The sequence below is a fragment of the Protopterus annectens genome, chromosome 7.part0, assembly GCF_019279795.1.
Source record: "Protopterus annectens isolate FY-2018-M chromosome 7.part0, PAN1.0, whole genome shotgun sequence".
NCBI classification, from domain to species: Eukaryota; Metazoa; Chordata; order Ceratodontiformes; family Protopteridae; genus Protopterus; species Protopterus annectens.
The window spans coordinates 750,825,722-750,839,125 of record NC_056739.1 but is presented as its reverse complement, the minus strand read 5'-3'; the positions used below and the strand labels follow the sequence as shown (position 1 = coordinate 750,839,125).

Here is a 13,404-nt window from a genome sequence, read left to right as displayed (position 1 = left end):
ATGAATACGGTTCTCCATTATGGCTCAGACTTGGTAGTATCCTTTGACAGACACGGGCTGCAAAGTCAAAAATATTGAGGGAGACAAGAAACCAGAATTAGTCATTTTTACTATTACTGTAATTCACTTGAAAAGATAACAGAACAAAATGTTTTGCATCAACAAGCATTTTCTAAACAATAGGAAAAATGAAACTGTCTGAAATTACTAATTATAATCCTTACTGGTTTACCAGAAACTGAAAACTTTACATGGGACACAGCAAAATATGACACATGATTTTACTTTATTTTCCTTTACTATTATTAAGCCATACTACACCTGTATAAGGCACCAAATAAAATAACAGCTATCCAAATGTCATGTGCTTTATTAAGAATACTTGATACAAAACTAATTTTATTTGTATTTACTTGATAGTGCTACAAAAACAGCATATTTCACCTTAACAGAAATTCAATGTTGGCAAAATTATGGCAGGATGCAGCTGTCAAAACTGCGTTACTACCTTGGTAACACGCAGAATGCCCCAGTGTAGTATTCAGCATTATTACCAAAGTCAGGATTATAGTGTAATCGAGTACTCCCCTAGCAAGGTTCACTCAGGTTTGGGTATTCCTTTCGTGACCGACAGCTTGAGCAGGCAGCACATCTTAACAACAGATCCTTGTACTTGCTAAAACCTATTGAAATGTGGAAAATGAAAACAGCAAATACTTGTTACACCCTACTGAACTACGGTAAATGAAACCAGCAAACACTTAACCCTACTGAACCAAGGAAAATGAAAACAAGTACCGTTTTCATTTTTCGTAGACAGGTATAACAATGTTGTATTTGTTGTTTCCGTATGTAACAAATGCTTGTTACATTCTACTGAACTAGAAAATGAAAACAACAAACAATATTTTTACCCAAGAACAATTACTTAAGTATCACATGCTTAAAAATAATCAAAGAAACCATACAGCAATTGTGATTTTTTTTTTATTTCATCATAAAACGAAAATGGTACTTTGAAAACCAGAAGAGAAAGTTTTTAAAAATAACCCTGATACGATTTATTAAGATATAGCCAATTCATTCAATACTTTCTTCACAGAAACCATCCAGTCATTAGCTAACCAACTTTCTCCTCCTCACACTTCTATAAACACTATACCCGACTCACCACTCTCTTTTAACTTCCAGCCAGTGTCCACATCCTTTATCAGATCCCTTTTGAAAAAACTGAAGCCAACCACCCTTTCAGCCGATCTTCTGCCGGCTGAATACCTGCAAATTGCTGCAGATGTCGTAGCCTACCTTATCTCAATCCTAATTAACAGAACCATAACCGAGGCCTCAATCCCCTCAATTTGGAAAATATCCTATGTTATTCCACTCCACAAAGGAGGTTCATCCACAGAACTATCCAACTATAGACCTATAGCCATACTATCACCACTTGCCAAAATTATGGAAAAGTGCATGCACAACCAACTAATGCTCTATCTAACCCAAAATACACTACTCACAGACTCTCAACATGGATTCAGACCCCATCATAGTACAACCACTGCCCTCCTCTCTTTTACTGAAAACATTAATCTTAACGAATAATAAAAAATATCCTCCGCTCTCTTCCTGGACCTATCGAAAGCCTTCGATATGGTAAACCATCAGTTACTTCTATATACTTTAAAAACCCTGTATCTAGATACTCCAGCCCTTGACTGGTTTCAAGCTTACCTCACTGGGAGACAACAAGCAGTAATGTGGCAAAACAAGCTCTCCTGCCTACTACCAAATACCATAGGAGTTCCTCAAAGTTCCATATTAGGACCTCTCCTCTTTTCAGTCTTCATAAACGACATCCAAACAGTCATCCCTTCAATATGCAGATGACTCGACTATAATATGTTCCAATGCCTCTCTTGCAAATCTACTAACTACCACCCAACATAGCTTCACCAAAGCCGAAAACTGGCTTGCCAACCATCTCCTGATCTTAAATCCAAACAAAACCAAGTTACTTCTCTTCTACCCAACCAATAGATCTCCGACTGAAAACTTCACTATAAAATCCAATAATGGAACCATCATCTCCCCAGACACCTATACAAAGCTATTAGGAGTAAACATTGACAATAAACTCAGATTTGATATACGTATCAACCAAGCCATTAAGTCAGTCAACAAGAAACTTGGGACCCTATATAGAATTAAAGCCTTCCTTACCCCGAATGCCAGGGCAGCCACAGCCCATTCACACATTCTCTCTACCCTACTATATGCCTCTCCTGTCCTCACTCACCTTAACAAATCTGATCTGGCCAAGCTCTCATCCCGCTATAATCACATTGCCAGGTTTGTTACAGGCCTACCCTACAGAACACACCACTGTACTAACCTGAAAAAGCTTGGATGGATAGAATTCCCACACCTTCTTCACCAGTCCCAACTCATAGAGGCCTTCAAAATCCTTAAACAACCTGAGAATACCCCAGCACTAAAAAACGTAATGACTCCCTACTCCAATCTAAGCTGCCTTCGCTCAGCAAACAGACTCCTTGTCCAAACAACTAAATCTCTCAACCTAGGTGGTGACGCGCTATTTGCCAAGACCACTGATAAAATATGGAACTCTCTCCCAAATAACATCACGCTTGCAACTTCTCTAAGTCAATTCAAAAACAAACAGTCTAAAACTCCACTTCAGGTCACACTGGCTATGTCCTTGCTCAAACCCAGACTAGCTCTGTGCCATTAACTAAAACATAAACAACTAGCTAAGATGATAAGTACTTTGTATACTGTGATAAAGAAATATGTATCCTGTCTAACTCTATGTCATTATACTGCCTACCGTCCTTGCTAATATGTTATTAATGTTACATTTGTAGTAATCTCAGAAATAGTAATGGCAGTCTTGTACTTGTATGTAAATAGCCTATGTTTTTGTTAAGTTCTTTCAGCTCATTTACTGTACCTAATTATCAATGTAACTCTGTTGGAGCTTTTCTCCCCGGGCCTCCGCTGAAAAAGGACATGTATCCAGTCGGACCATCCCGGTTAACAAATGTAAAATAAATAATAATAAATAATAAAATTAAATTAACAAAATAAATAAATGGGTCCGCTTTCAAATATCGAAATTCCACAACTTTGAACCTCTAAAATACCAAAGCCCAGAGGATCGAAGTTTTGGAATCTCAAAACAAACAAAAAAAAATCAAAAACGATAAAATATTAGAAGCCACATTTTTGCAGGGGGGTTTTCAACCCCCCCTACACCCCTGCCTCTTAAATATACCAACTCTAAGATCACACTCCAGTGAAGAGAATGGTAAAGTTCATGTTCCGCACTATACGTCAATCTCCATTGACAATTTTCAAAATTCTAAAACTTCGATCCTCTGGGTTCAGTATTTAGAGGTTCAAAGGTGTGGAATTTCGATATTTAAAAGTGGACCAGTATATAGTTTATTTTCCCTAGTTCTGTAGAGTTTAATAAGTAAATAAAATATTAATTTTTTGCAGTTTTGGTTATGTATATTGTAAATACATACCTCTCAATCGTGCAGATTTTCAGCTCATATTTGTTGTCGGTCCCTCCAAAAATGTGTGGTTTTCTGGCAAATCGCTGAAGACTGGTTACTAAATAATGAGACATTTGTTTCAAGCTTCATATACAAATGTATGCATATACAAATAACACAAAAGCTATTATAGGTTCATAGGTGTGTACAAGACTAATGGCCCTGGAGTCTCTTGAAGACGGCCAGTGAGGTGCTCTGTTTGACATGTATGGGAAGTCTATTCCATACAGGGTTGCCAGATTTCCAGCAACGCAGGTAGGGACAAAAAAAAAAAAAAAAAAAAAAAGGTCTCTCACGTCAAAGTGAAGACCAAAAAAAAAAAAAAAAAAAAGGTCTTCGGCGGCAACTGAAGACCGCATTAAAGAACTAAAGAACTGAGCTCACTCTGCCTGCAATAAACACGGAGCTTCCCGTGTTTAATGCATTGCAGTTCCGCATTAAACACGAAGCTCCGTAGCGATTTTGATTGGCCGTATGCGGCATATGGGCCAATCAAACACGGAGCTTCGTTTTATGAACCTAGAAGCTCCGTGTTTAGCAATTTTTGATTGGCCCGTATGCCAGGTATACGGGTCAATCAAAAAAAAAACAAACAAAGTGGAGGCTGGCCGGGATTTAAACCGGCAGGGCAGGACTCGGGATCAGGCTACTTATCTCGGGACAGTCCCGCCCAAATAGGGACGTCTGGCAACCCTGATTCCATAACAGATGCTTAATTTCCCTTCCATGTATTCAAACCCGGCACCTACTGTACATAAGGCCATAACTCCAACGACTTGGCTACATGGATAATCTAACAACTTTCTAAGAACAATATTTAAGTGGGTCCCTATTTTTGAGCCATTGTCCCCCAATACATTTGGCTCTGCCCAACTTTTTTCCACCAAGAGGTTGAGGAACATATGTAACATCATCGTGCAGGCGGGCTGGACTTTGCTACTGGGTATGGAGGATATATACTAGGTTTCAGTATAACCACCCCCACCACACCCCCTATATAACAGTAACATCCTCCGTGTTCGCACCACTTCTTAAGAAAGGTAAGCAAAATCAAGAGAGTCCAATAACATCCCACCCCTATCACTAAACTTAACTACTGTAAAAGCTGTCGCATCCCCTACCCAAGAATCTGACCTGCCCGCCCCTAAAAAATAAATAAATGGAACCCCAAACAAACTTTACTACCTTGTTTTCTTCAGAACTACTCTTTCGTACTAGGTATCCGTTTTCTTCCAGCGGTGTAGACGATGCCATGCCTGAATGTCTACTCTCTGTCAGCCATTATTTACACCATTACACCGCGTGAAACGTTAACATGTGACTTAGTGCATTATGGGACTAGAAGTTATCAAAAAGTTTGCTGTTCACGCGATATAAAAGCAAAGTTCTTAGTTTGGCAACGGATTTGCAAACCCATTATTGTCCACAAAAGCTGTAGAGAAATCACCTGAAGAAAGAAATAAGAGTCACGCGATTTGGTAACGCTGGTTCAAGTGCCGTCGCACGCAAATGTAATATCAAAAAACAGAAAGATTAAAAAAAAAGCATCGTAACAGACGTGCTTGACGTCTCCCCGACGTGCGAGGAGCGGAGGAGAAGCTCAACGATTTCCAAGGAAACTAGACGCGCTTGGTCTGACAAATAACCATTCAAAACACAAGACGGCGAGAAGAGTAGCATGGGTCGTCCAAAATACTTTACCCCTGCTGAAGTGTCCCTGCACAATACCATCAGCGACAACTGGGTTTCCTACATGGGGAAGGTGTACAACCTAACTCCACTGCTGCAGGAGCACGCAGGTAGGTTATGGTACCATACGTAGTTATCCTTGTTTAATCCTGGTAGGGTTACCACCTGTCCCACTTTGTGAGGGACAGTTCCTCTTTGGGCAGTTGTGCCCTGCAAAAAAAAAAAAAAAAAAAAGGCAAATGTCCTGAGATTTTAGGACAAAATTATTTTGTATATTTTATGTAATAGTTGCAGAAAACAGTTATTCTGTGCCTGAAACACCTAAATGTTATAAGAAACAGAATAAGCAACTAAAGTGCTATAAGAATAAGCTTTTATTTAGGCAAAACAAGTGAAGTTCTGGCCTTTGTACTGGCCATGGGTAAGTTTCACCCTGCAAAATCTGACGTCTTTTCCAAAAATGTCCCACTTTGGACATTTGAAAGGGTGGCTACCCTAAATTCTGGTAAATGAGCAAGTTTAGTGGCATTTTATTTTTTGCAACTGCAATCGCTGTCACAGACATCATCATCAACCTCCTTTTTCCCATTTTTCTACATGGGTCGGGTATCGTGTTACCTGTCGCCATCTCTGTCTATTCATTGCCACACTCCCGCCTTCGACGTTCGTGCCCCATTGTCCCAGATCTCTCACGGAATCCAGCCACCTCTTTGCTGGATGCCCTTGTTTCCCCTTACCTTCTTCCTGTGTGTACCAAATCTTCTTCACCAGGTTGTATTTTGATTTTTCTGCACATGTGCCCAAACAACCAATCTGTTCTCTTTGATCTTTTCTGCAGCTGTTCTATGTACTCATCTCTTCGTCTGTCCCACAGTGTGCATCGTACATCCCTTTTCAGGCACTTCATTTTCATCACTTTTAGCTTTCTCATCTGCTGTGCCTTTCTGGGCGATAATGGAGATCACTGTTAGGGCAAGTGCATAGTTTTGTACATGCTCGCTACTGTCCTAACATTTAAATCATGATAACTGGTGTTCTCTGGTAATGCCCTGCCTAAAGCTCTTGGTACAATAAATATGAGTGCAAAGGCCCCCCAGTAGGAACAGTTTTTAAATAATGCTTTTATAAACTTAGAAAGTTGCTAGAATAAAAGGTTTTGTGTTACCTTGCAATTGAAGGATATGAAATCTGAAACACCATTGTCTATCATTATTTGGCAAATTGGATACCTGCTTATTTGCAGGAAAACCATTGATTTTAAGGTGAATAGGCAAAAAATATGATGCGAAAATCTGTATATTTTACAAAAATCTTTACAGTTGAAATATAGGAACACAGTCCCAAAAAATCACTAGAAATTCTGAAAATGTTGCTAACTGTAGTAATACTGTAGAAGACTTCCAATACTCATATCTCTGTCTCTCTAAAACCTGGAATTCCATACATTATCTCTTAGAGTATTAAAAAAACAGTAAGTCTTTCAAATTTCAAACTACACTTAAAGGATCACCTAAAAATACTTGGCTGTGTTCTTGCACCTCTCCTGGGATAACCTGAATCCTACCTCTCTGAAACTCTTTTCCTGTGCCTCTCTACTGTGCTCACTAAGTGGCTATCATACTCCTCTTGGTATAACAGCAGTCTGGTCTTTCTTCTTAGGTTCATAGGTAGGTACTAGGCTATCTGCCTGAGGTAATTTATAAGCCTAGCCAGAGTGTGTCGGCTTTCGCTGCCCCATTGACTAATTAACTGATCCTCTGTCAAGCAGAGCCAATTAAGTGATCCCAGGGGTGTATTTTCTGTTACCCATCCACTCATCAAGGTTTCTCTTGAAGAGTGTTAGTGAGGGGCTGTGCCTAATGTAGGTTGGAATTTTGTTCCAAAGCATGGGGAGTCTCTGTGACAGGAATCTATCCCTCCAGCATGTTCTATTTATTGTTGTGGCGAGGTTTAGCTCACAAGAGTGCGTGGCTCGCAGTGACCTGGATTTCTTTAGGTGGAGCATGTCCATCAATTCTGAGTTGGACATGGCTTTGTAAGTCAGGCAGAGATCACCTCTATGTAAGCGATATGCCACTGAGTACAGCCAGAGTTTTTTCAGTCAGGCTGCATAGGACATATGTTTGAGCCAGTAATCCTCTTGGTGAGGTACTTTTGTGGTCTCTCCAGCTGTTGGAAGTGTCTTGTGAGGTACATCTCAAATGGGGCATTGTACTCTTATGATCGGTCTGATGAGTGACAAGTAGAGGGGTACTATAACCTCTTTATTTGTAGATGCGAACCCTTTAGTTATTAGATGGGCCACATAGAAGGATTTCTTAATTACTTTGGCAATATGATTGTCAAAGGAGAGATTACTATCTACCTGGGTCCCCAGATCTCTTATTACCTCTTCTATATTAAGGGGGCTGCCACCTATGTGGTAATTCATGGGTGTTTTGTTTTTCCCAAACGGGACGACTGTGCATTTTTTGGTATTTAGCTTGAGGCCATGACTTTGACACCAGGTGTCTGTCTCAGTAAGACCCTTTTGGAGGATGCCTGTGTCAGCCTATATGCCGAACAGTAGGGGTCCCAGGACCAAGCCTTGCGGGACACCACTTGTGACTGGTTTAGAGTCAGACTTGGAGCCTGCTATTCTTACTGTGAATTCTGTCTGTAAGCCAGATGGCAACCCATCGAGTGACGTAGGGGGTTATGTTCAGGCTGGTGAGTTTTTCTGTAATACCCGAGTGGGGAATGGTGTCGAAAGCCTTGGCGAGGTCAAGGCAGGCTGTGTGAACAAACTTTCCCTCATCTATGACCTTGGTGGCTGTCTCAAAGAAGTCAACCAGGTTTAGTAGGCATGATCTGCCCTTAACAAAGCCGAACTGGGTTGGATCAAGTGTTTGGAGGTTCCCAATGTCTTTGTTAATGAGTTCTATGATGATGCGCTCCATAGCCTTACAGACCAGGCTAGTCAGGCTTATGGGACGATAGTTACCAGGGTCAGTTGTGACCCCTCCTTTGTGGAGTGGAATGAACGTTGCTGTGTACCATTTTATGGACACATAGCCTGTGGAGAGGCTGAGGTTGAACAGCGTATTTAGGTGGGGGGGTTAGTTTGTTCTGTAGTTTGTGCAAGATGCAGCCTGGGACACCATCAGGCCCCATTGATGCTTTGTTTTTGGCTTTTGAAAGGGCTATTTTCACCTGTGCATCTGTGATTTCTGGGACACTACACTTTTTTGGTAATGTTGTGGGCCCTTTTGGGGGCGAGAGGGAGGTGAAGCTTGCACTGAATCTATCTACCAGGATGTTGGCAATTTCAGTAGGTTCAGTATATTTTGTGCTATTTTGTACTAGTTCAGTGCATATCTGTGAGTTGCCACTTAGATTCTTAACATAGCTAAAAAAGGCTTTGTGGTTATCTTTTGAATCCCTGGCTATTTTTCTTTCAAAGTTAGCCTTGGATGATTTTAGTAAAAACTGATACTGATCAGGGATGTCTTTCCTTCTTGGGATTTGCTTTTTTTCTGAACTAGTTTCCTCCTTCTATTGTTTATGGCAGGAGTCCACCAGACTGATTTCCATCTCTTAGAGGGGGTGAGTCTTGGTTTTGCTAGAGATGGCACGATCCATGCATCTTTGAAGGTGCTCATAGAGTGCGTTGTAAAGGTTTCTGCATCTTGGGCAACGTTATCCTTTAGCATGGGGGCTGTGAAACTTACCGCCTCTGTCTTAAGTAAGGTGAAGGTTGCTTTAGAAAAGTTTTTTACTGTGGTTTCCTTAGTTGGGATGGTGGTGGGTTGTGGACATCCAGAGTGATTAGTTTATGGTCTGATCTAACCAGTGACGGGTTGACCTCCGGTGTGGAACACCTGTTGCCCATGTTTGTGATGACCAGGTCCAATATGTTTTCACCTGTGGTAGGGGCGTTTACCAGCTGATCCAGGATATTTGAGTTGATGAATTCCAGGAAGCGCTGGGCCTGGGAGTTTGTACTCAAGTAGTTTTCCCAGTTAATGGTAGGGTAATTGAAATCGCCCAATATCAGGGTGTTCGGTAGGACCTTCATGTTTTCCAGTGTATCCAGAAAGGTGGAGTGGTGATCCTGGGCCATGGAGGGTGATCTGTAGCAGGTCACAATCTGCATTGCAGATTTGCCCGATGTTAGTTGCACATGGATGATCTCAGAGGTATCATGCTGCGCCACTAACCTGGAGGTGTAGGAATCCTTGATGAATATGGATACACCCCCTCCTTTTGTGTTTCGGTCCGTGTTCTGTGGCCGAAACGTGTGGTACGAGTTGTAGCCCAGTAGTGCTGGGGTGCTGTCTGGAGCCTTGAACCAGGTTTCAGTTACAGCACAGATGTCGACATTCTCCATACTGAGGAGTGCTTTGAGCGCATGCATTTTGAGATTTAAACTCCTGGCGTTGTGTAGCATAACCCTCAGTTTTTTGTTAATTGTGCTGTTTATGGCAGTGGGTTTGACCTTTGAGCCTTGCCTAAAAAGGCACTGTGGGGGCAGCAAGAGCCTTTGCCAGTATTCGAAAGCCTAGGGGTGACAGGTGCAAGCTGTCTCTTGCGAAGCAACGCGGCTTGCCAAGCATGTCGTCCCAGGCTGACAGACACTGGATCCCCTTTGAATGACACCAGAAGCTTAGCCAATTGTTGAAATTGATCATGTTTTTTTTATACTGAGGTTATCATTCTTGGTGAGGGCAGGATGCTACTCAGGGTCAGAGTCATATCAGCCTGGGTTACATGATCAGAGAGCTCTTCCATGTCTCTTTTCATGTAGTCCAGGGAGGTACGTTTCAGATCATTCACACCAACATGAACAATGACAGAGTCATATTTGTACATGTTCTGGAGTGACCTGAGTGCTTGTGTTATGTGGCGGATTCTGGCTCCCGACAGGCAGCTAACAGTAACCTTCTGCTTGTCCAGCCTAGTGAGTGGGACTTCAGTGTGCTTGACTATAGTCACCTATTACTAGTGTGTTAGGTATGTTATTTTGCCATAAAGGCTGTGATTGTGCGGCACACTGATTTTGTGATTTATGTGTTGTCTGGTTTGTGATGGGAGGTGCAGGTTGTTTGGGTGTCTGCTTTGGAGGTCTCTGATGCTTTTGCAGGTTTTTATTTAGAGCCTCAGAGTATGATTTTGTGTATTTATGTGTATTTTTTGTCAGTGCTGGTTTAGTAGGTCTATTTGTGGCTGGAGGTGTGGTGTAAGTGTTAACCTTCTCCTCTTGACTTTGTTCCAGTCTTGGGTGGAGACAGCTTAGCCTCTAGTTTGGCTGTATAATTGCATCTCTCGCATATGTTAGTGTTTTGTGGTAGGAGAAGAGGGTTATCTGTGTACATGAGGCAGTTGTAACATTCCCTCAGGATACTCAGATTCACCAGTTGGACTGGAGAGTACTCCTGAAATTGCCCTTTGGTCATGCATGAATAGTAGGGTGAGCTGCTTAGTCGCTTGGTTGGTGAGGGGTGAATAAAGAGCCTTCCCCTGCTGGGCAATCAAGTGTCAGGGTATATTAGTGCTTGCTATGAGGTCTGAGCAAGTACTGGGCTGTAGGATGCTTTTTGAGTGCTTAGGTTGAGAGTTAGACTAGTTTCATTGGAAAAACTGAAGAGGAGACTTAGTGGCACCGGGAATAATTTAACCCTAGCTAACCGGCACTGCCGTGCAAATGCGGTTTTTATAGCAGGGAAATGAAAGAGATAGAAATGTATTTTATTTATTTATTTATTTATTTTTATTTTATTTTACATTTGTTGACCGGGCTAGTCTAACTGGATATATGTCCATTTTCAGTAGAGGCCCAGGGAGAAAAGCTCCAAGTATTAATATATAGTTAAAAAATCGGTCTACATAAAAGTTATAACAGTAAAACACTAAGCAGGAAAAAAAACAAATTAAAAAGGAAATTTTTATTTTTTTTTGGCTGGGCAAAGAACAATATTTTATAAAGTAGCTAATATGAAAGAAGGATAAAGTAAGAAAGGAGGTGAAGGAAAGATAGGAAAGGTATCAGAGAAAGAATAGGGTGAGTTGAGGAATGGGTTATTTTCCTAGGTCAAAAAAATAGTTACTTTTATGAAAGAGAGGCAAAATATACACCTAAGAAGAGAGGAAAGAAAAAAAATTTTTTGGTACTTATTCAACGGGTAAGTTCCCTGTCTTAATGGGTAGTTGTGGAGCTTAGGAAACATCAACTGGGTTATTGGGTAAAGAAGGGGGAGAGGGAAAGGGAGATAGGAGACAGAAGAGCAAGGCTAGTCTGAATTAATGCAGGGGCACAGCCATTTTTTGTTAAGGTACAATTTGAGATTCTTCTTGAAAATAGGAAGAGAAGTCAGGGGTGAGATATCAGCGGATAATTTGTTCCAATGTTTCCCAACTGAGTTGGAGAATAAGCCATCTCCTGCGGAGTTATTAGGTGTAGTCCTATTGATCAGGAGTTTATTGGAGGAGCGTAGATGTTTAAGGTTATAATAAGGGGTAATAAGGCTGGTAAGTATTGGAGTTTTGGTGGGTTGGTATAGGGTTTTGTGAGCTATTATTAGTTGTTGTAGTTTGATCTGATTGGGAAGTTCTAGCCAGCCAAGTTGTCTTAGATTAATACAGTGGTGGGTCCTAAAAGGAGATCCGGTAGCAAATCTAGCAATGTTGTTGTAGGATATAACTAGTTTATTAAGGTTTTTTTTGACAGGGTGGTGTAAATAGGACATGCATAGAGTAAAGTAGATATTAGATGGGTTTTGGCTAGGGTAATTCTAGTAGCTGGGGTAAGAAATCATTTGATTCTATATAGGGTTCCTATCTTCTTCTTCACAGTTTTTATAGTAGAGTTAATGTGATTTTCAAAATTGAATTTATTGTCTATTGTAATTCCTAGTAGTTTTGTGGTGGTGTCCTGAGAGATACTAGTATTGTTGTTGGAAGTGATAGAGAAATTTAGGGGGATTTGGTTATGTGTTGGTGAGAAGAGTAGAAGTTTTGTTTTCTTTGGATTGAGTAGAAGGCAGCGTTGGGAGAACCATTGTTCTACTGTATTAAAGGCTTTTTGGGTAAGAGACTGAAGTTCAGCTTGAGAGGTAGCTGTGCAGATAATAGTGGAGTCATCTGCATATTGAATACAGTTAGAAAAAGGGATAGCTGACTGAAGGTCATTGATAAAGATGGGAAAAAAAAGTGGACCTAAGATAGAGCCTTGTGGAACACCTAGGGAGATAGGAAGGTGGTCTGATAGCGAGTTTTTCCAGACTACTGCTTGTCGACGGTTTTCGAGGTAAGATTTAAACCAAGTTATGCTGTTAGGATCCAGTGAGAGAGAATTGAGAATGTGTAAGAGCATTTTGTGATTCATCATGTCAAAGGCTTTAGACTTAAGTCAATGAATAGTGCAGATGAAAGACTGTTTAAGTTGCGGTTAGTGTTGATGGTGTTTGTGAATGAGAGCAGAGCAGTGGTGGTACTGTGGGAAGGTATGAAGCCGTGTTGACAGTTAGCAAGTAGGTTGCTTTGGAGAAGATGGTTTAGGAGTTGTTTATGGATACATTTTTCCAAGATTTTGGCAATAGGGGATAATAAAGCAATGGGACGATAGTTAGTTCAATAGAGTTTCCCCCTTTGTGTAGTGGGATGATGTGGGATATTTTCCAGATATCAGGCATAATTCCTAGATTGATGGATCTATTTATCAGTATGGAAATAGGATAAGCAATAGCTTTAGCTCCTATTTGCAGAAACTCAGCAGGGAGTTTGTCTTCAGAGGGGGAGGAAGGTTTTAGTTTTTGCAGTACTGATAAAATATATGATGTAGGGATGGGAAGGAAGTGAAATGAGGGTGGTGTATTTACAGAGAAGGGATGTAGATTTGAGGTGTCAGGAGATAGGTGACTAGCCAGATTTTGTATAGTATTTGTGAAGTAGTTAAAGGCATTAGCTATTTGTATAGGGTTATCAGGGTTAGAGTCCTGTGGGTTGGGTGTGATTGATTGGCCTGGGGATAGAAGATTATTAATGGTGGACCAACATTTTTTAGGTTCCTTTTTGGATATTTGTTGTAGACGAAGGTAGTAGTTCTGTTTGTCAGATAATATGGCTTTTTTAGTTTTGTTCCTACATTCTCTAAAGG

The 13,404-nt window shown here is 40.9% G+C and overlaps 2 protein-coding genes across 4 annotated transcripts in view; one reads left to right on the top strand and one right to left on the bottom strand.

Moving 5' to 3' along the window:
- NAA38 (N-alpha-acetyltransferase 38, NatC auxiliary subunit) overlaps positions 1–5,082 on the bottom strand; it is a 491,136-nt gene extending 486,054 nt beyond the window's left edge. Inside the window, exon 1 of one of the 3 annotated variants that reach the window (XM_044077284.1) lies at positions 4,767–5,082. In XM_044077284.1, coding sequence (XP_043933219.1) covers positions 4,767–4,835 — 69 coding nt within the window. In that variant the 5' untranslated portion in view covers positions 4,836–5,082. The remainder of the gene's footprint in view (positions 1–4,766) is intronic. The other 2 variants (XM_044077285.1, XM_044077283.1) reach the window with 2 other exon arrangements.
- A 158-nt stretch (positions 5,083–5,240) lies between these two features.
- LOC122806671 (cytochrome b5 domain-containing protein 1) overlaps positions 5,241–13,404 on the top strand; it is a 474,473-nt gene continuing 466,309 nt past the window's right edge. The window contains exon 1 of the mRNA XM_044077282.1: positions 5,241–5,380. Within this exon, the coding sequence (XP_043933217.1) occupies positions 5,260–5,380 (121 nt within the window). The 5' untranslated portion in view covers positions 5,241–5,259. The remainder of the gene's footprint in view (positions 5,381–13,404) is intronic.